This window comes from Cyprinodon tularosa, unplaced genomic scaffold (genome assembly GCF_016077235.1).
Source record: "Cyprinodon tularosa strain WSP-4 unplaced genomic scaffold, ASM1607723v1 ctg961, whole genome shotgun sequence".
NCBI lineage: Eukaryota > Metazoa > Chordata > Actinopteri > Cyprinodontiformes > Cyprinodontidae > Cyprinodon > Cyprinodon tularosa.
Genome location: NW_024039742.1, coordinates 437,930 through 457,470, shown reverse-complemented (window position 1 = coordinate 457,470; position 19,541 = coordinate 437,930). Strand labels below are relative to the sequence as shown.

General features: G+C 38.3%; 1 protein-coding gene across 2 annotated transcripts; it reads left to right on the top strand.

Annotated features, from left to right (window-relative positions):
- The first annotated feature begins 12,418 nt into the window (after positions 1-12,418).
- LOC119776874 lies at positions 12,419-19,273 on the top strand. 2 transcript variants are annotated; one of them, XM_038275503.1, is made up of 8 exons: positions 12,419-12,460; positions 13,014-13,099; positions 14,248-14,288; positions 14,930-15,244; positions 15,948-16,256; positions 17,432-17,719; positions 18,260-18,309; positions 18,486-19,273. In XM_038275503.1, the coding sequence occupies exons 3-8, from the start codon at positions 14,261-14,263 to the stop codon at positions 18,555-18,557; spliced, it is 1,062 nt and encodes a 353-aa protein (XP_038131431.1). In that variant the 5' UTR covers positions 12,419-12,460; positions 13,014-13,099; positions 14,248-14,260; the 3' UTR covers positions 18,558-19,273. The 2 variants fall into 2 exon arrangements, with proteins under 2 accessions (XP_038131431.1, XP_038131430.1); XM_038275502.1 differs by lacking the exons at positions 12,419-12,460; positions 13,014-13,099; positions 14,248-14,288 and having other exon boundaries at positions 14,817-15,244.
- Positions 19,274-19,541: the final 268 nt, after the last annotated feature.

Below are 19,541 nucleotides of genomic sequence, written 5' to 3'. Positions count from 1 at the left end.
AATTATCCTTATCCCCGTTACAAAAATCTACAAAAAAATATATATATATTTGGGCAGAAACTGAACATATGCTGGATGATGGTGGGATTTTTTTAATATGTCATATTAAATTAAGCACTCACAGGGTTCATACAGGAATGAGTGACTCTAATTTAATGCTATTTTAATGCTATTAGAAATGGTTTTAATGCCATCAACAAGAACCATGTACACAAGTTATTAGTGTACATGAAATATGAAGGAGCTGCAAGCATAGTTCCATGACTCCTGTATGTATATAAACACACACACATACACACACACACACACACACATATATACGTATATATAATATCCTCTAGCTTTTTCTCCGCCTGGAGCGATATAATATATCTGACGAAATTGTTTTTATAAGCATTTTTTATTAAAGAATTATAAATACTTCGATAAACATATTTAAATAATTTTAGTGCCAATTAAGGCCTTGATTTAAAAAAAAAAATGAATGAATTTTTAATTATTTTTATTGATCCGCGGAAACCCTGGTTCATCTCGCGCATGCCCTCTACGATCTCCAAGAAACTCAGAGCGGAGCGGACAGGAGCCACAGCGGAGGATGTATGCTTTGCTTTGTGCAGGCGGTCTGGAGCAAATATATACAGATGCATCAAAATAGGAAAATAGTAAAACAGGAGTAGCAGTATATATTCCAAAAGAAAATTTTTCTATCAAGAGAAGAACAACAGATAACTTCTCAATTTTTTCTGCAGAGATGTTGGCAATTATTTTGGCATTGCAATGGGTGCCTGGAGGTGTGTTTGGATACGCGTTGTATATAGTTGTGTGTGTTTTAATAAAGCTCTTTCTGTGCATAAACAGCTTCCTGGCAAATGTATAAATTCATTCATGTCCTTGATGGTAGCCTAATAATTGTGTAGTAGTGTAGGATAACATAAATACACAGCATATGAATGAATAAATATATACCGTAAATCCTCTAATATAGGCCCGGGCCTTTATTTCACTCAAGTGCATCGCGGTCCAGGCCTTTATTGGAAAGAGGCCAGAATTAGAGACAGGCCTCTATTGCTATTTGAGTAAAACAGACTACCAGTGGAATGAATAAAAATGAGATTCTGTGTCTATTTGAACCTATAAAACACTAGGTTCATTTATTGAAAAAGTACAGTTACCATGTTTCGCTTGGTTTGAAGTAAAAAATAAGAAGAGAATCCTCCAATTCTGTTTAATCCTCCTCAGTTTCCTCCTCCTCTTCATCTCTCCCTTTAATCTCCTCATCACTCGCGCTCCTCCTCATGTTCTGCTGCGTGTCTGTTCTCTTCCTCGCGCAGACGGGCAGCAGTCAGGGCCTGTCGTCCAGCAGCGCAGGGCTGTGGTACTTGTATGTTACTACCACAAGTATAATGTTGAGGTATGCCCAGAAAAAACGTTTATAGCCCCGGCCTGTATTAGAGACCGGCCATTATTTACCTCCTCTGACAGCGAGACCGGCCAATGTTAGAGTCCCGGCCGCTAATGGAATACAGGCCAATATTAGAGAATTTACGGTATATTCATAAATATATATATGTAAATTTATATGTAAATACATATATATATGCCAACCAATCACGAGCGACTTAACTAGTTTAAAAAGAAGTGGTTCCGTCCAATACTCAGTAAGAAAATTAAAGCCTGGCGTGGCCACGTGTGGTTTTGCTGCCAATCACGAGCGATTTCACTTGTTTGAGAATAGTGGTTTCAGCCAATACTGAGTAGGTTATTCAAGCCAGACTTGGCCAGCCGCCCGGGTTTGCTGCATTCATATGCTAATTAGGGCCATTAGTACAGCTGATCGCTCTCCACATACGTCAGAGTCCGTTTCCGACAATTTGTGGCACGACAAACGCGGACAAGCGCGGGTTGCAAATTGTCGGAAACTGACGAAAATCAGGGAGATCTGCGGGAGTTTACGGGGACGAAAATCTCACTTTTCATGCAGTGTTGTTCGTTTCTTGCAAAGATTTTTCAAGATAATGTGAAACTGTAACCTTTTGGTATAAACATGGCTGAGATTTCTCTAACTTTTAGTGGGAAAATCAATAATTTCAATCAGTTTCTGCATTTAAATGGGTTTTGATTACATTTATAGCGAGAAGTGTAGGGTTTATTTATATAATATTTACTTAGTGAACATACATAATCACCCGCTTGCTAGTTTTTGCTACGGTTTTTCGGATCTCGTCAGGATTATGTGAAATTGCAACGTTTTGGCTGCTACCCATCGCCCAGCATTTAGCTGCCGCCCCGATTCAACATTGAATTCTTTGTGATTTAACTCCATCTGACGGATCAAACCCTCGCCACTGTGTGCGTTGCGTCTGAGGTTGATTTTCAGATCAGTGCATTACGTCGTGGCATACTGTACCCTATGCACTGCAGCTGTTCAGGATACAGTATTAAAAACTGGAGGCCATTTCATTTTATAGTTATCATTACGTAGAAAAAAAAGTTTTTCAATTTGTGTATATAACAAAGTTTCAATTTAATTTTTCGGAATAGAAAAAGAGGAAAATTCCCATAAACTCTGTATTGTTGCAAACTGGCCCTCTGGTTCCTGAACACGTAGCTCACAAGGGAGGAAGACACAGAAGACTGAATGACCAGATAACACTAATAAACACTATCTGATGATTATTATTTATCTCAGGAAATGAAAGGCGCCTGGATTTCACAGTTGATTTTTGTTTAAATATGAATAAATATGTAAAAATGGATGAAAACATCACTGTCCCCTGTTTACTATTTTAATTTTCTTAAAAAGTATTTATTTTAATCTTGGAGCTGGAAATGTCCCCAGATTAGCTTGCAGAAATCTGGTCACCTTACACCAGGGACCATAGTCAAATGTTTGCCGGGGAGCCAGAACGGGCAACATCAAATCCTACCTGAAACTGCTGGCTAAGGATAAGGTTAAATACAGTAAGATTATTATTCACGCTGGTAATAATGACACTCTGTTACGCTGATCGGAGGTCACTAAAATTAGTGTCTCTTCGGTGTGTAAATTTGCCAAAACAATGTTGGATTTTCTCTGGTCCCCTCCCTGATCTGACCAGTGATGACATGTTTAGCCGCATGTCGTCATTCAACCGCTGGTTGTCGAGTTGGTGTCCTGAAAGCAACGTGGACTGCATTAATAATTTGCAATCCTTTTTGGGAAAACCTGGTCTGATTCAGAGAGACGGCATCCATCCCACTTTGGATGGTGCAGCTCTTCTTTCTAGGAATCTGGCCGAATTTATCAGTCCTCCAAAACCCTGACGACCCAGGGTGCAGACCAGGAAGCAGAGTCGTAGTTTAACACACATCTCTGCAGCCTCTCTACTGTTACCCACTCTTCATTACTCCATCCAGACAGTGTCTTGCCCACGACCAAAATCTAATAAATTCAAAAAGATTCCATAAAGAGTAAATCATGATAATCTATTTAAAATTAATATAATTCCAATTGGGGAAAAAGTTAAAACAATTAAATGTGGTTTATTTCAAATAAGATCTCTTTCCTCAAAGGGTCTGCTAGTTAGGGACTTGATTTGTTCAATTCATTATTCAATCCAGTTTATTTATATAGCGCCGGTTCACAGCTCATGTCATCTCAAGGCATTTTACAGTTCACCAGATCATACAGTCAAATTGATTCAAAGTTTTCTATCTAAGGAAAATCAGTTGATTTCATCGACTCACTGAATTGAAGGCAATTCCTCACACTAAGCATGCTTGTAGCGACAGTGGAGAGGAAAAACTCCCTTTTAACAGGAAGAAACCTCCAGAAGAACCAGGCTCAGTGTGAGCAGCCATCTGCCGCAGCCGACTGGGGTTCAAGGAAACAGAAGCAGAGATACGAAAGGCAACTGTAAAAGGCCCCGTCCAGGAAACACACAGCCAGGTGGACGAGCTCCGAGCTAGCTCCCATGCCAGAGGATGAAGAGAGAACATCCAGCCAGTCACAGTCAGAGAAACAGGACCACACTGAAAAGTAGGCCGATCCCAACATCTATAAACAGAGGTGTTAATGGCAGCCGCACAGCTGATATGTATATACATTTGGATGTCAATTTGCAATGATGGGTGTCAATGGGTTAATATCACCACTTTCACAATTTAATAAAAGAAACAGCCAATACTATTCAAATATGAAATGTAACAAGCACAGGTATAACCAAGACAAAGATTAGCGTGAGTGAGAATGCTAAGATCATTGAGGCAAGAAACCCAGTTAAGAGAACAATCCTCTACCTTATAACCGCAGCTCTGAAGGATTTAAACCATCAGGAGCCGTTCAAATTCAATATGCATCTAATTAACAGATAAAATGGAGCTTACACATGAAAATAATATATATATCACACTTACAAGAGGTGCTGATTATTTACAAACAAAATCCTTCTTCCTGTCTTTGTGCAGGAAGTCTTAGTTTCTCCATTAAGGATCAGCCATTGAGGCCAGAAGAACTTTTAACGACATCAAATCTAAAATGCAGATTGTCGTTAGCTTAACTTGGCTGTAAATATTTTGCTCTAACTGACCAATCAGAGGACAGAAAATGCTGACAAATGTGTGGGCCATCTAGCTGCCCCCAAATCTGAAATATGATTGGTTGAAGAAAATGTTTCTCACTAATATGTTAGGTAACATCAGCCAGTACTGCTGTTTCTGAAGAACCTGGGCAGATTTGATTGACATAGCAATGCACTAAGGCTGAAATCTGATTGGACAAAAAATACAGAGACCACATAAATGTAATGAAAGCAGCTCAGTAATCAAGAGAAACGCTACAAAATTAAGAGAATCAATTGTTTCGAATAAATTAATAAAGCTGGTAAGAAAAAAAAAATTAAAGTGTAGGTTGAGAATGTATGTTAGTGTTTCTGATTGATTTTAGGCCAGCAGAGAAGGCTTTGAAGGCCATCACAGCCGACCACTGGTCGTTACTATGCAGTTGTTTATCTCTTCTGTAATGGCAGCGCACTGTCATGAGGCGAGATATCCAGAATGTATGAGGTTACGTAATGGTATCTATTTTCTTTTCTTTTGAATAAATACTGAACTTTTCAGAATGTTTTTAACCCTTGGTTACAGTAAAAAAAAAAAGCATTTTTTAAAAGTGTAGATCACTGATTTGCAGAAAGACAGATAGCAGGCAAGCAGTCAACTTTACAGCGTTAAAGGTAAGAAAACTCTCTCTTTTGAGGCTGATGCTATAAAGATTTAATTAGGGAACCACAAGGTAGAGGAAATGAAACTAATTAAAAACATTTATTATGAAGAGCAACTAACTGTTGGTTTTCATGATATGATTATTTGTGTACAACTTATTTGACTGCTTTCTGTGTAGTGGTACAGTTATAATTTGAAGATAATGTGTTTACTTTATCATGTAAATGTAATGAATAACTAAACTGTTCTTCTTTGAGCAGGATAGTCGAAAAAGAAAGAGACAACATTGACATACACATCCAAGCAATGTCTCAAGCTCCAGTAAGTCATTCTGAGTTGAAGCTTTTCTTATGAGGAACCATAATTTTGGTCCACATTAGCCATCAAAAGGGGTTTACACTATATTCAGTGGTGCCAAATAATTGATGGATTTTTCGTTTTTGTTCTCTTACAGATGGAGATCAGTAATTTGGATGAACAACTTTGTGAAGGTCAGCAGCATTTGGAGAACAGAGACCTGGATCAGCTTAATGTCTCTGAGAAAAAACATCGCTGTGACCACTGTGGAAAGGGTTTTAAGAGGTCTTCCTATCTGAAAATACACCTGCTTATCCACACCGGCGAGAAGCCTTTCCTCTGCCATGTGTGTGGGAAACAATTCAGGCAGAGTGCACATTTGGATCAGCATCTACTCATTCACACCGACGTAAAGCCTTTCTTCTGCTATGAGTGTGGAAAGCGATTCAGGCAGAGTTCACATTTGGAGCAGCATCTGTCCATCCACACTGGCGAAAAGCCTTTCATCTGCCATCAGTGTGGGAAGCAATTCCGCCTGAAAGGAGATTTGAATCGCCATCTGTTCATCCACACTGGCGAAAAGCCTTTCGTCTGCCATCAGTGTGGGAAAAGCTTTGGTCGTAAATCTAATCTGAAAAGACATCTACATATCCACACCAGAGTCCCTACATGTGCAGGAGGTGTGGAACAAGCTTCAGACCAATGAAATCTGTGCAACATCATCTGCAAATTGACAACAAGACAAGAAAATCCTACCATAGCAGTGGCTTCACTTTCTGTTTGGTTCTCATGCTTCTCCTTATCTGAGACCAAAGCTTCACGTCTTTAATAAAATTCACTTGCATTCAAAGATTTTTATATTTCTTCCCTTTGCAGCTATAGTTCTGATTAAAAAAAAACTTTAAATTGAGTACATACTCTTCCATTTTTAGCTTCCTTTTAATGGCTTCCTGTTAAATCCAGAATTATAATGAGTAGATAATGGAAGACCCAGATTCAACCGGAGCAAGAGACGTTTAAACAGTTTATTGGAATGAAACTGGCACTGGTTGGGAGAGATTCTCCAAAATCAGCAACTAGAACTCAGAATACAGGTCAGAGATCCAAAAGACACTAAGACAGGTCCGATAGGGGTCAGGCAGGCAGGCAGGTTTACAGAAATACTCGTAATAATCTGACACTAGTCACTGGTCTGACAGCTGGTTATACAGTTAGGTAAGAGGGAAAATCTGATGCAGGCTGAGTGGAAACAGGGCAGAGCTGACAGGTGTGTTGAATCCTGAATCAAACCAGCACTCATGCCAGGAATCATGACAAGAATAGAATTCAAAATCCTCCTTCTCACCTATAAAGTCCTAAACAGCCAAGCTCCATCTGATATTAGAGATCTGATTGTTTCTGGTGTCCCAAACACTCACTTCTCTCAATCTGCAGTGGTTCCTAGAATTTCTAAATGTAGAATGGGAGGCAGATCTTTTATTTATCAGGCTCCTCTCCTGTGGAACCAACTAGCAGTTTTTGTCTGAGAGACAGACATCCTGTCTACTTTTAAGACTAGGCTCAATACATTCCTTATTATAAAGCTAATAGAGTGGCTCAGGTTATCCTGATCTATCTCCATGGTTATTTTGCGATAGGCTTAGACTGCTGGAGGACATATGCTGTGTTCAAATTCAGTGGCTGTCCCCAGAATGACAGTTTCCTGAGACAGCAACTCTAAATAAACATGTAATACATAATCAACAGTTATTTACACATATAGTAAAAAAAATGACTAAAATCCTTAGAGTAGACTTAAAATGTAACACAAGGACAGATATTCATGGACTATAGCATGTAGTATTTAAACAAAGTGCAGCTTGTGCTGAAATGGTCTGGAAGTGTAGTGGATTTTTAGGAAGGATGTTTAGCTACTGCCAGCAGAGAGACACTGCAAACAATTAAATCTAAATAAGTCATTTTTACTTAAAATAAGTGCATTTTCTCTTGAATTACGGATGTGCGACACTTTGCCAATAGTACAAGACAATTTACATTTAAAATAAGAAAAAAACAATTGCATTGTCTTATATCAAGTGCATAATATCTAATTACCTTATTTTAAGAGTGAAATACTCACTCCATTGGCAAATCATCTTATTTATCTGCTCAAATTAAGTGTTAATACACTCAATTTAAGACATTTTTACACATTTTTAGATTTTTTTTTTCAGTGTAATACTGATGTTTACCAGAGACAAACACATACAGACCAATATCTACATTATCTTACATCTGGAATACAAACTTTCTATCATAAGGACTCTAGGTTTGAGGTCTGTCAATGTTTCCCCAGTTGCAGAGGAAACATCCTAAGAGCTCAAACCTTTCAGAAAATGCCTCCAAACATGTGGTTATCCTACAGTTATGTGGGCATTTATTAGGTAAACCAAAGAAATGATCAGGAAGAACAATGCTGCATCTACCGCAGAGGAGAAAACAGAGAGACAAACAAAATTCATTGTAATTTCAATTGTGTTTGGAATTTCTGAGCAACTCAGCAGGATATTCTCTGGACATAACATGACGGTGAATTTACTACCAAACAAAACTCTTGATAGGGTAAAGTAGAACAAGGACAAAGGGAAACCGCTGGAAAAGGGGCATAACAAGAAAAACATTTTTTTAATCTAATTAATATTTTTCGATTCTTTTTTTTAACCAATTTACAACACGTCCTCTCATAGCATTTTGCAGAGACAAATAATGAGATCATCCAGCCAGGTAAAAGTTTTCTATTCAAGAAAAGCCAGCTGATTGCATCCAGTTATTGACTGGAGGATTATCTGGCAAAAGTAGACATTTACTTTCTTTGTGTCGTTGACTCTACAGCAATCACTCACACCAAGCATGTTCGCAATATAACAAGCATTATCAGCATTTATGTTTTATTCAGTTACAGTTAATCATTATATGAAATAAATCTTTTTTCAAGGGTTCAGTTTCAGGAGGAAACTGAAGAAGATAGGTAATAACTTGTTGAATGAAGTATGATGGTTGTATTAAGATGTTGGATTCCCAGGAAGAGGGGAGTGTATATATAGAGGCTGAGAAGGCAGCTGGTGGGGATTGATGCAGGTGAATAATGATGGATGGGGCAACGATGGTTACAGATGTAGAAGAGTCCAGACAGTGAAAGTCTGGGGAGTCGCCATGAGAGGAGGGACGGGACTCAGAGAGGGAAATAAGTCACAACAGTTAAAAATGAAAATGAACTTCTGCTTTCTGTTTAGATTTCAGCCTTAAGATCAGAGCGACTGTTGGGTTTTTAATCCAGAGAAATGTGAGTTTAAAAGATTAAAAGGAAAATGATCAACACAGAGACAGGGTTTTGTGACGTCAGTGTGTGCCGGGTGGAGAGAAGAATGCTGGCTTGGAAAGCCATCACCTTCTCCCACAGATCCCTTCATGGCAAAGCCTTTTATTAACAGTTTACAACATCAAACAGGCGGGCCTAAAACAGAAGAGCCAGTAATCATTGTCTGGGAGGATGCAGGTAACAAGATAGTGTGAATTGACCAACTGGCTGGATGGAAGTCACACAGCCGTGTGATTCTGCCTCATGACCTACAGGAGGTCATAAAAGTTTATGACCCTTCTGGTTGAAACACAGGATAGTTATCACTCTAACATTTCCCTCCTCTTATACATAAAAACATCAGCATCTTTCAATTCATATTGTATTCATAGAAGTAGGAATATGAGTACAAACATAACAGTCTGTTTTGTTCAAATCTTCAGCAACATGTTTTGCATGTTGCCACCACATATTGGCACCGTATGGATGATTTTCTGTGGATCCATCAAAAATCATCCTGCTCTTCCTTTGTTTCAGACAGTCAGTTTGAGTTCCTAGGAACACCGGTCCAACAGTCATCACCGGGCAGCATAACCACTTTGGTGTTTCAGATCTTTGCCAGTCCGTCCAAGGAAACACCCACTAACCGGACTCCAAAAGACTGGGTTAGGTTGTTTTTTTCACCAGCGTTGAGACGATTGGTCCTAAAAAAACCAAACCCCTTTGAAGCTGGACTTCACCACAGATCTATACCTTAGTGGTGGGGTCCCTGTGAAAGTAACTGGGCTTTTTTGCTGAGGAAAATTTTTTAATCAGTTTACAATGACTCTGGTGGATCCAAGTGTTTCTCTCCTGGATTTTCACGGCAGTGGGGGTTGTTAGTTGCACTTTGTAGGGTCCTTCCCACCTCGGAGCTTTCCAAGTTTTCCTTTTGATGATTTTAATCAGCACTCGGTCTCCAGGCTTCAGGCCTTCCTGTGGGGAAACAAAAGGAGCACTAGGCAGATTACATGTTTTCCGAACAGTTTTGTCGCTGAAAAGCTTCAGCATCCACTTAGTTAGCGGGCCAATGTCATCTTGTTCTTTTTCTGCCCATGGCTTTCCTGTTTCTGCCATGAATTTTCTCAATCTATTTTTAACATCCTCGAACCATTTAACTGGGTTCTGTCTGGCTGGAGGTAAACCTCGACAGGCAGTCCGCATCTCTGCATCTGTCCATGGCCCACACACAAGAACAGTGGGTCCACAATCCAGTGGGTCACCATCTTGGGGTCCCGTGCGTTGACCACAATGAGGGTTGGCCACCTCCAACACCGGAAAAGCATATGCTCCCTCCCCAGGATCTTGGTCCTTTTCTTGTTTTTTTAATTCAGCCAATCTTGGATGAATAGGGGCAGATGGGCCCCTTCCACAAGCCTCCACTTGATAATCATCCCTGTAACACTTCGAATCAAGCTTCACATCCCCCCCTGATTTTCTTAATTCATGCTCACAAGGGTCAGCGGCACTGAGTTCCATACCATCCATAGAGGACGATATGGACAGGGGGCTTGCTCCTGCTCCTCCAATATAATTATACGATGGTGGGGCCACTGGAGGAGGAACAGTGGCATGGCTGTGTTCATATTCACCGTGATGGGTTTTATCTCCACCTTCCTGCGCAGCTGATGCCACTGCTTGAACCCCATCACCCCCTTGAATTTGATTAGGGTCAGGATATTGAGGAAGCATACGGGATACAACAGTTTCTTCATCAGCTTTAACTTTTACAGCAGCAATTGTAGCTGTCTTTCTATCCTTCTTCTGTTGTATTTGGCTTTCCCTATTTTTTGCTTGCATAATCCACTTATTTAACTCTTCTAATTCTTTTCTGTATTTAGCTTGTTTTCTTTTTGATTTATGCACCAACTTCATCTCCACCTTCTGCTGAATCTTTGTCAGCGGCTCAACTCTCAACTTTCCATCCCAGTCCTCCTTCTCAATCCACTTTCTGGCAAACTCTGGGTCACCACCACAACACGCCACCATCCATCTAACATCATCTGGCATTTCCTTCTTACTACTGCCTTGTCCCATTTTTAAAGAATTTAGTCCAGTACACAGCGGTTCGATTGTTTCCTCATACACTTTCACACAGTCACACACACCTAAGGCCTAATATTTTTTATTTTTTAACCAACATAGAGTCCCAGACTCGAATGCACAGAATACCCAGGTCCCAGACCTGTAAACAAAACTTGGTTTCGTCAAATATTCTTGCAACTACAACCAGTTATAGCTTGAACACAGAGGGTCCCAGACCCAAACGCACAGAATACCCTGGTCCCAGACTTGTAAACAAAACTTGGTTTCGTCAAATATTCTTGCAACTACAACTAGTTATAGCTTTCACACAGAGGGTCCCAGACCCAAACGCATAGAATACCGATCCCAGATCTATCACAACAAACCCTGTTTGTCAAATATTCTAGTGACTACAACTAGTTATAGCTTTCACACAGAGGGTCCCTGACCCAAAACGCATAGAATACCGATCCCAGATCTCCCACAACAAACCCTGTTTGTCAAATATTCTAGCGACTACAACTAGTTATAGCTTTCACACAGAGGGTCCCAGACCCAAACGCATAGAATACCGATCCCAGATCTATCACAACAAACCCCTGTTTGTCAAATATTCTTGCGACTACAACCAGTTATAGCTTGAACACGTGTACACTTTGGAGTCTCCAACTCCAGGCCTTCGCACTGCTGCGGCAGCTGCAAACCTTACTATCTCGAGAACAACACAGAGTCCCAGACCCAAACGCATAGAATACCGATCCCAGATCTCTCACAACAAACCCTGTTTGTCAAATATTCTAGCGACTACAACTAGTTATAGCTTTCACACAGAGGGTCCCAGACCCAAACGCACAGAATACCGATCCCAGATCTATCACAACAAACCCTGTTTGTCAAATATTCTAGCGACTACAACTAGTTATAGCTTTCACGTGGTCCCAGACCAACTGTTGATAAAAAACTTTAGGCGTACCATTTCTGTGCAGATCAGTCCTCAGCTTGAGTCGTCACCAGGATGTCCAGGGCAGGGCTGGACCAACCTATTGGCTCCGTCCGGCAAAGGGTGGACGGCTGTTGACAGTTTCTTGGCCTTGGTCCCGCACGGTCCTGGACAATTGGATCTTGACTCCCGGAGTTTCAGCACCAAAAATGTTGGGTTTTTAATCCAGAGAAATGTGAGTTTAAAAGATTAAAAGGAAAATGATCAACACAGAGACAGGGTTTTGTGACGTCAGTGTGTGCCGGGTGGAGAGAAGATCCTGGTAGGATTACCATCACCTTCTCACCCCGATCCCTTCATAGCAAAGCCTTTTATTAACAGTTTACAACATCAAACAGGCGGGTGTAAAACAGAAGAGCCAGTAATCATTGTCTGGGAGGATGCAGGTAACAAGATAGTGTGAATTGACCAACTGGCTGGATGGAAGTCACACAGCCGTGTGATTCTGCCTCATGACCTACAGGAGGTCATAAAAGTTTATGACCCTTCTGGTTGAAACACAGGATAGTTATCACTCTAACAGCGACTGACATGAGGAAGGCAGTAAGAAGAAGAAGATACAGGTACGTCTATTCAAATCCAAAACTGCTTTTATTTTTAATGAATTTATGATATTTAATAAGAAAACTGATCAGTAAGAAAAACAAATATCTTATGTAAGAGAATTTCTCAGTTTGGAAAATTAAAATAATCACATATTTCAATCCATTTGTAAAAGATTTTTATCAAATATTTTGTAACTGAAGCTAATTGAATTCAGGACTGTCTGTCTGTTATAAGGTAAGACATCTTTTTTTTTTTTATATACATGATTGTTACCAGTTTGGTCTATGGGAATTTCTTATGGTTCATTGGTATATTTTTTTTTTCTTTAAGTTCCAGGTGGGAAAACAAAATTGCTTTTATGGCTAATTATCATACCAAGCGTAATTACATTTTTACACTTTACCAAGAGAAGCTTTTGTTAGCTTTGTTTTAAGGGACTTTGCTCTTTGCTTTAAGCTCAGGGGTCTAAATCACTTCGAAACATGGAGAAATTTTTCTTTCTGTTTGTCTGAGCTCCCAGTTGGCTGCTTCTACTTTCTAGTTCTTCCAAGATATGTTTTTTTTCCATAGATAATGCAAATATCCATTTGTCTAAAAGGAGAATAAACTTCAAGAAGAGGAAGCAGGAACCAAGGAAGAGGAAGCAGAAACTGTGGGTAAGTCAGGTGCTAAGAAATTTTGTTGAGTTGAAGAAATGTGTTAAAAAACCCTGACCGAAATGTTAAAAGATTGTTATTGAAACTTATGTTAGTGATGACTTGTTAATCTTTACCGTCACTGAGGGTCTCTTTCATTCCCATGATGTAAAATCCAGGCATGTAAGAGATGATGATATATGATACTACACATCAGTGTTGTCTTAGATCATCCAGAGTCTAATAATCAAAATACAAAACAAATTGCTCTGTCAATAAAATCAAGCATTAAAAGTATAAAACTCCATTTCACTGTTATTTCAGTACATCAGATAAACAGGCATGTGTTTGATCAATAATTAACAATCTGTCCACTTTAAAAGATGCGGCACTGATGTACACCATGTAGGCATATAGCACATTATATAGGCATTTAGCTGCTATATGCAGCTATATATAGTGCTATATGCCCATATAATGTGCTATATTGCATATAGCACATTATATGGGCCAATGATTGGCTAAGGGTGGCCATGGCCACCTGCCCCCCATCTAGCTCCGCCCCTGAACTTAAACCCTTTTTTAAATTTCTGAATACTTTGTAAGACAGGATGAGCAAAAACGTATAAACTATTACTATGAATTATAATAATTGTTGCAGGAAAAAGAAATTCAACTCTGCTACTTCAATTAAATAAATGGAGATCAGTGGTAATTATTCTGTCAGCACTTTATTTGTTTTTGCAAAGATGAGATTACGACAATCTATATTGCAAAAGAGCTCTGAAGGTTTTAATAAAAACAAGTTACAGTTTAAGCAATGATTTTTCAACAAGCCATTTTTCTAAGCATCCAACACAACTTTGTACAGCCTTGCCAGTGTGCAACAGCTTTAGTGAAAACTTTATATTTGGAAGATAAGATAAAATTAACTTTCATCATTCATGAAATGGAGGGAAAAAATGTATTATTTAAACCACATATTCTAAACATTTTCATGTTGAAATCACACTATTTCAAAAAACAAATAAGGGAAATCATAAACAATTTGACCCTGTATAATTGTTGAATTCCAATAAAAGAGGAATTAGTGTGGAAACGCCATAGGTACTTATTGGTTGGGATAAATCCTAAAGTTTAAGAGTCCTAACAATATGTTTGACTTACAGGGAGCTGAAGAAAATGAAGCTGGTTCTGTTTTTTATGCTAAGTATTATTTTATCTAGATGTTATTTTTTTAAATAAACTTTTTTTGTTGAATCTTTTGCTTCTTTTAGCCTGACAAGACTCTAAACTTAGTTTTACAGCTCTTAATATGAGAATTCACTTGTCATATCACTGATTATGCAGCATAAACCTGCAGACTATCACTTCCCTATGTAGGATCTAGAGATGCTTAGAGCTGACATGCAGTAAACAGACCTCAGCTTCATTCAAGTAACACCTCTAACCTGGATAACAGGGTTGATTATTTGCAGTAGACAGTTTGTGCAACAAATTGGAGGAAGTTGTGTTTATTATTGTTTACATTTGTATGTTTGTTGTTGGTGATATCTGAGACAGCCACAGTTTAATGGAGGAGCTTCCTTTCAGAAACACCTTCCAACAACGTTTTTCAAAATACACTACATTTGTTTTTTTTTTTACTCTGCTGTTTCTAAACAGCATCTGCTGTTTCTAAGCAGGAGGGGGAGACTGCTACATTTAACTACTCTAAACTTAGTCATGTTTACATTTGTTTGTTTGTTGTTTGTGATATCTGAGACAGCCACAGTTTAATGGTGGAATTTTGTTTCAGAAAGAACTTCCAACAATGTCTTTCAAAATACACTACATTTTTTTTTTCTGCAGGTTTACTCTGTTGTCTAGCATCTGTTATTGTAAAGCAGGAGGGTCAGACTGCTACATTTCATGCTAAAACTACTGTACATGTATTTTCCTACCGTTGGAACTTTACACAAAACAATGAAACTGAAGAAGTTATTCGTGTGGAAGAAGGAATAATTAAATTCAAAGGAACCAGATTTAAAAACCGGCTTCAAACTAATGTAAAAACTGCATCAATCACGATTTCAAACCTCATTCTTAATGACAATGGAACATTTACGGGGTGTATTACAACAGACAAGGGACAGATCTATCCTAATGTCAGCCTGTTTGTGACAGGTAAGGAAATTAAAATACAAACAGACATTCTGATGAGCAAAAAAATAAAGTGCAGTCATGATCTTTCCTGTCTGTTCTTGCTCCTCTATGCATTGCAGCAATTCATTTCCATTTGTACCTCCTCTGCTGCATCCTAATCACACCTCATTCATCTCAGCTTTGACCCTGGCTTTATTATTACTCTCCTGCTGGCAAGAATTACCAGATTATCAAAAGTCATTGTGTGGGTAGATGTCCAACATTATTTCCTTGCCTTCCTGCCTGATCTCAATCATATTTCTGCCTCTTGGACTTCCCTGTTCCACCTTGCCCACTCTGGGTATTCTCTCCCGGCTCCTGATCTCTACAGGAATGTGCTTCGGCTTCCTGACTGCAGTCTCTTAAATTTCCCCTTGATTCTCAGACTGCATGTTGCTCTATTTGCTTGACCTTTATATCTGAGCACAACCTACCAATTCAAGCCTATTTCCCTAGTTCTGTCGTTTGTTTGTAATTACATTTCATCGACCAAGTTTCTGTTTCCTGATCAAAGACTCTTCTGCCTTTTCCTGTGGCTTTCTGCATAACTAAATGAAAATGCAAGAGTTGTGATGGTTGATCCTCAGAACAGTTTCTTACCATCTTTAACCTTTACATCTGTTGTATATATGTTGGTATATTTCTCACATAAAAGTTGATAACATCACATTTCTGACTTTTACAGGAAATGACCTTTTAACTTATAATTGTCAGCTGGGACACAATGTAACTCTGAAGTCTGGACTGCAAACAACTGAGATGGGCCATTCTGCCAACTGGACGAACGGTTCAGATTTTAATGGAAAAGAGTTTGCCAGTTTTCAGAACTCTGTTATTAGATATGGAGATGGCTTCAACAATTTCTTTCTCAATAAAACCAACTTGGATCTGACCATTATTCAAGTAACTAACAACCAACGTGGATTTTACTGCTCCGAATTAAAAATGAATAATTATCTACATATTGGACGAAAACATCAGGTCATAGTTTATGGTAAGTGCTGTCTGAATTGTACTGACAATTTGGAAGAGGAAGAAAAATGTTTCCTAGAGTCCATTATTTTAAAATACGTACTTCCTAATATTTCTATCCACCGCATAGGAGCTATATGGTTTCCTATAATCTTTTGTATGACAGGACATATAGATATAGCTCACCTCACAGAGTTTTACAAAAATATAATGTTTCTCTACATTTGTGACACAAAATAATTTACACACCTTCATATTTTTTAGGTTTTATAACAGCGAGGTTCAGCTGTTCAGTGTTCTTACTGTTCCCCGAGCGAAAAGTGAAGGAGGAAGGTCTAGGAAGTACAATTCTGAATTATTCATAATCTAATGCTACGTTCACACTGCAGGCCTGATGCTCAATTCCAATTTTTTTTTTTGTGAAATCCGATTTTTTTGCTTTGCCGTTCACATTTCCAAATATATGCGACTTGTGTGTGATCTCCTGTGTATACTGCAGTCATACAGCTTAAGTGTTGTGCATGCGCAGTAGAGGACATGATGACGTCACAAGCCAGCGTGCTCTGTGTTTACGGAAGTAAATATGGAAGGTAGTGCCTGAGCTTATCTAGCAATCTTTCCAAATCTTAAAACCTTAATCTGCTAACGAGCTCATATTGGGTTCAGGTGTGTTGAAACAAACACATCTAAAAGTTGCAGGACATCAGACCTCATGGGTTTGAGTTTAAGACCACTGATCAAAATAACAACAATATTGTAAAAATGATAGATTTTATAAATTAAATGAATGAAACAATAATTTCATGACTGATTTTCTTGATGTCAATATTGCACAACTGCAGATTTCTTCTGTTTACAGTTTAGCTGTTTTTTAGTTTATATGGCAAAGAAAGAAACAAACCAAAAGAAGCAAAATCAAGACATTTCTTTCCAGAACATCAATGTGTTTCCTTCCTGAGGAACAAGGATACCAGTTTGTTATCCATTTACCCCAGCTGGGAATAAAAATTTATAATTTCTTATATTTCATGAATATATATATTCTAAAATGGCTTCTTAATCTCTACTTTCGTCTAATTATTTGTCTGAACCTTATGCTCCTTCTCTTTTCTGCACATTGTGGTATCAGATGTTTAGTCACTCATAGATATCCACTATAACTTTCAAATTACAGCTGAAAATCATCTTTCTCTGTAGATCCTGTCTCTACGCCCAACATCACCAACGTGGCTCAACCAGCCCGCAGGTTTTGTGCTGCAAAGTGTTCTGTGAAGAATGGACCTGACTTAAACCTGACCTGGTACTATGGAGACATCATTATCAGCAACATCAGCAACCCAAATATCTCCATCCTCACTTTGCAGATAGAGATCCAGAGGGAGGATATTTCAAACTACAGCTGTCGGGCACAAAACTCTGTTAGTTTGGAGATGACACCTCTAAGCTTAGTATGGCATCCATGTCATTCCTCAACTACTTCTGCAGGTGATATATGCAGGGAAAATAATAGCATAATATATGCTGGGAAAAAATATTCTGGAAAAAATAATAATAACATAGATGTGTTTCTCTGAATATATTTCTATTTAACAGCATTTTAACTCTCTTGTAAGAGATTACTCTTTAAAGTACTCTAACATTAAAATATAAAATAATTTCACATCATTGATGAGCTTCTTTAGAAATGTGCTTCATGTTCTTTGTTTTCCTTTAAGCTCATTTTAAATGTATTACATCATGATAAATATTTTAACCTTTATATCTTTATTTTAAACTTTACATTTATTTTTTCTGATTAACAGGTAGGAATCATTACATCTAAATCGGTATATGTGTGGTTTTTGTGGTGCTTGGTGCTGGATGTCTTTATTTTTTCATAAAAAGATGTACATACAGAGAAAGACACTTACATTTTAACACACACACACATATTATATATATATATATATATATATATATATATATATATATATATATATATATATATACATACATTAAATCCTTACCTTCATGTATATGTTACAGCACTAACAAAAACCAGAAACCATGAGCTTCAGAACCTAGCCTCATGTCAGGTAAACCAATTAAAAATGCTACCTATCATGTTAAAGTCATTATTCACCTTACTGGTGCTAGTGTACTTACTGATGCTAATTCTGTTTTATTGTGATTGATATGAGATTTTGAGATTGCCAGATTCTGCCAGCAAAAACATTTTTAATGATTTCAGGCATATTATTTTCATTTTCAGGATCCTGATGAACATCTAGAGAACTTGGAAGGAAGGAATTATGGGTCAGCAAATCCAACTAATCAGACTTAGTTTCATAATATCCTCTTTCATTCCATCATGAGGCCTTCAAAATAGTTTTGAAGCTGCATTAAAAGTGCTAAATATTTCTGATCTCCTTCTTTACTGTTTTTGCCAACTCTCATTGCTAAGTACACATTGATGGCTTTGGTTATGGAAGTTTTAATATAGTTATTGTGTAAGGAAATGTTGAGTTTGGATAGACTCATATGTAGACAGGCAGATGAAGACAGAAAGTTTAGTTGAAGTATTTAATAAAGTACAAGAAAATGTACAAACTAAAGGTCTCAAACCTGACATGGAATTGCATGGAAGGACGGCAATTTAAGTGATAAGATGGGCATGAGCTAAACAAAGGCTGAACAGATGAACTGACTTGAACAGAACGGGAGGTTGCTACTGCTGCTGTTGGTGAGACGTATCGTGTTCACTTCCTGTTTGGCCTGTTGAACAGTGTTGTTGCTGTTCAGTCTATCTCCGTCTGAATTAAGTTCTTTTGTTCTTTTTAACTTTTCGAAATTGTGGCAGAGCTTTACGCTCCTCGGGTCAGCTTCTGTTAGAGGTCCCTAGTTCAAGACTCAAACAGTGGGGCGATCGTTCTTTTGCCGTCGCTGCTCCCAGACTGTGGAACAAACTACCCCCTGACATCCGCACCACTACTGACCTCAGCCTTTTTAAAAAAAAAAAAAAAGCTTAAAACCCACCTTTTTAAATTAGCATTTAATTCTGACTAGGATAATACTGTCTCTTAGATGTCCTCTTTCTGTGTGCTCCTTTCTATGCACGTCTGGAAGGCTTTTAATGTCCTGCAGCGCTGCACCACTACAGCACTTTTAATTGTATCTGTATGTTTTGTATGTGTTATGTATTGTTTTATGGCTTTGTTGTAAAGCACTTTGGGTACCATTTGGCTATTGTAAAGGGCTATACAAATAAACTTGATTGACTATTTTTTTCCTGTGATATCTGTCAGGATTTGGTTATTGAGTGAGTAGA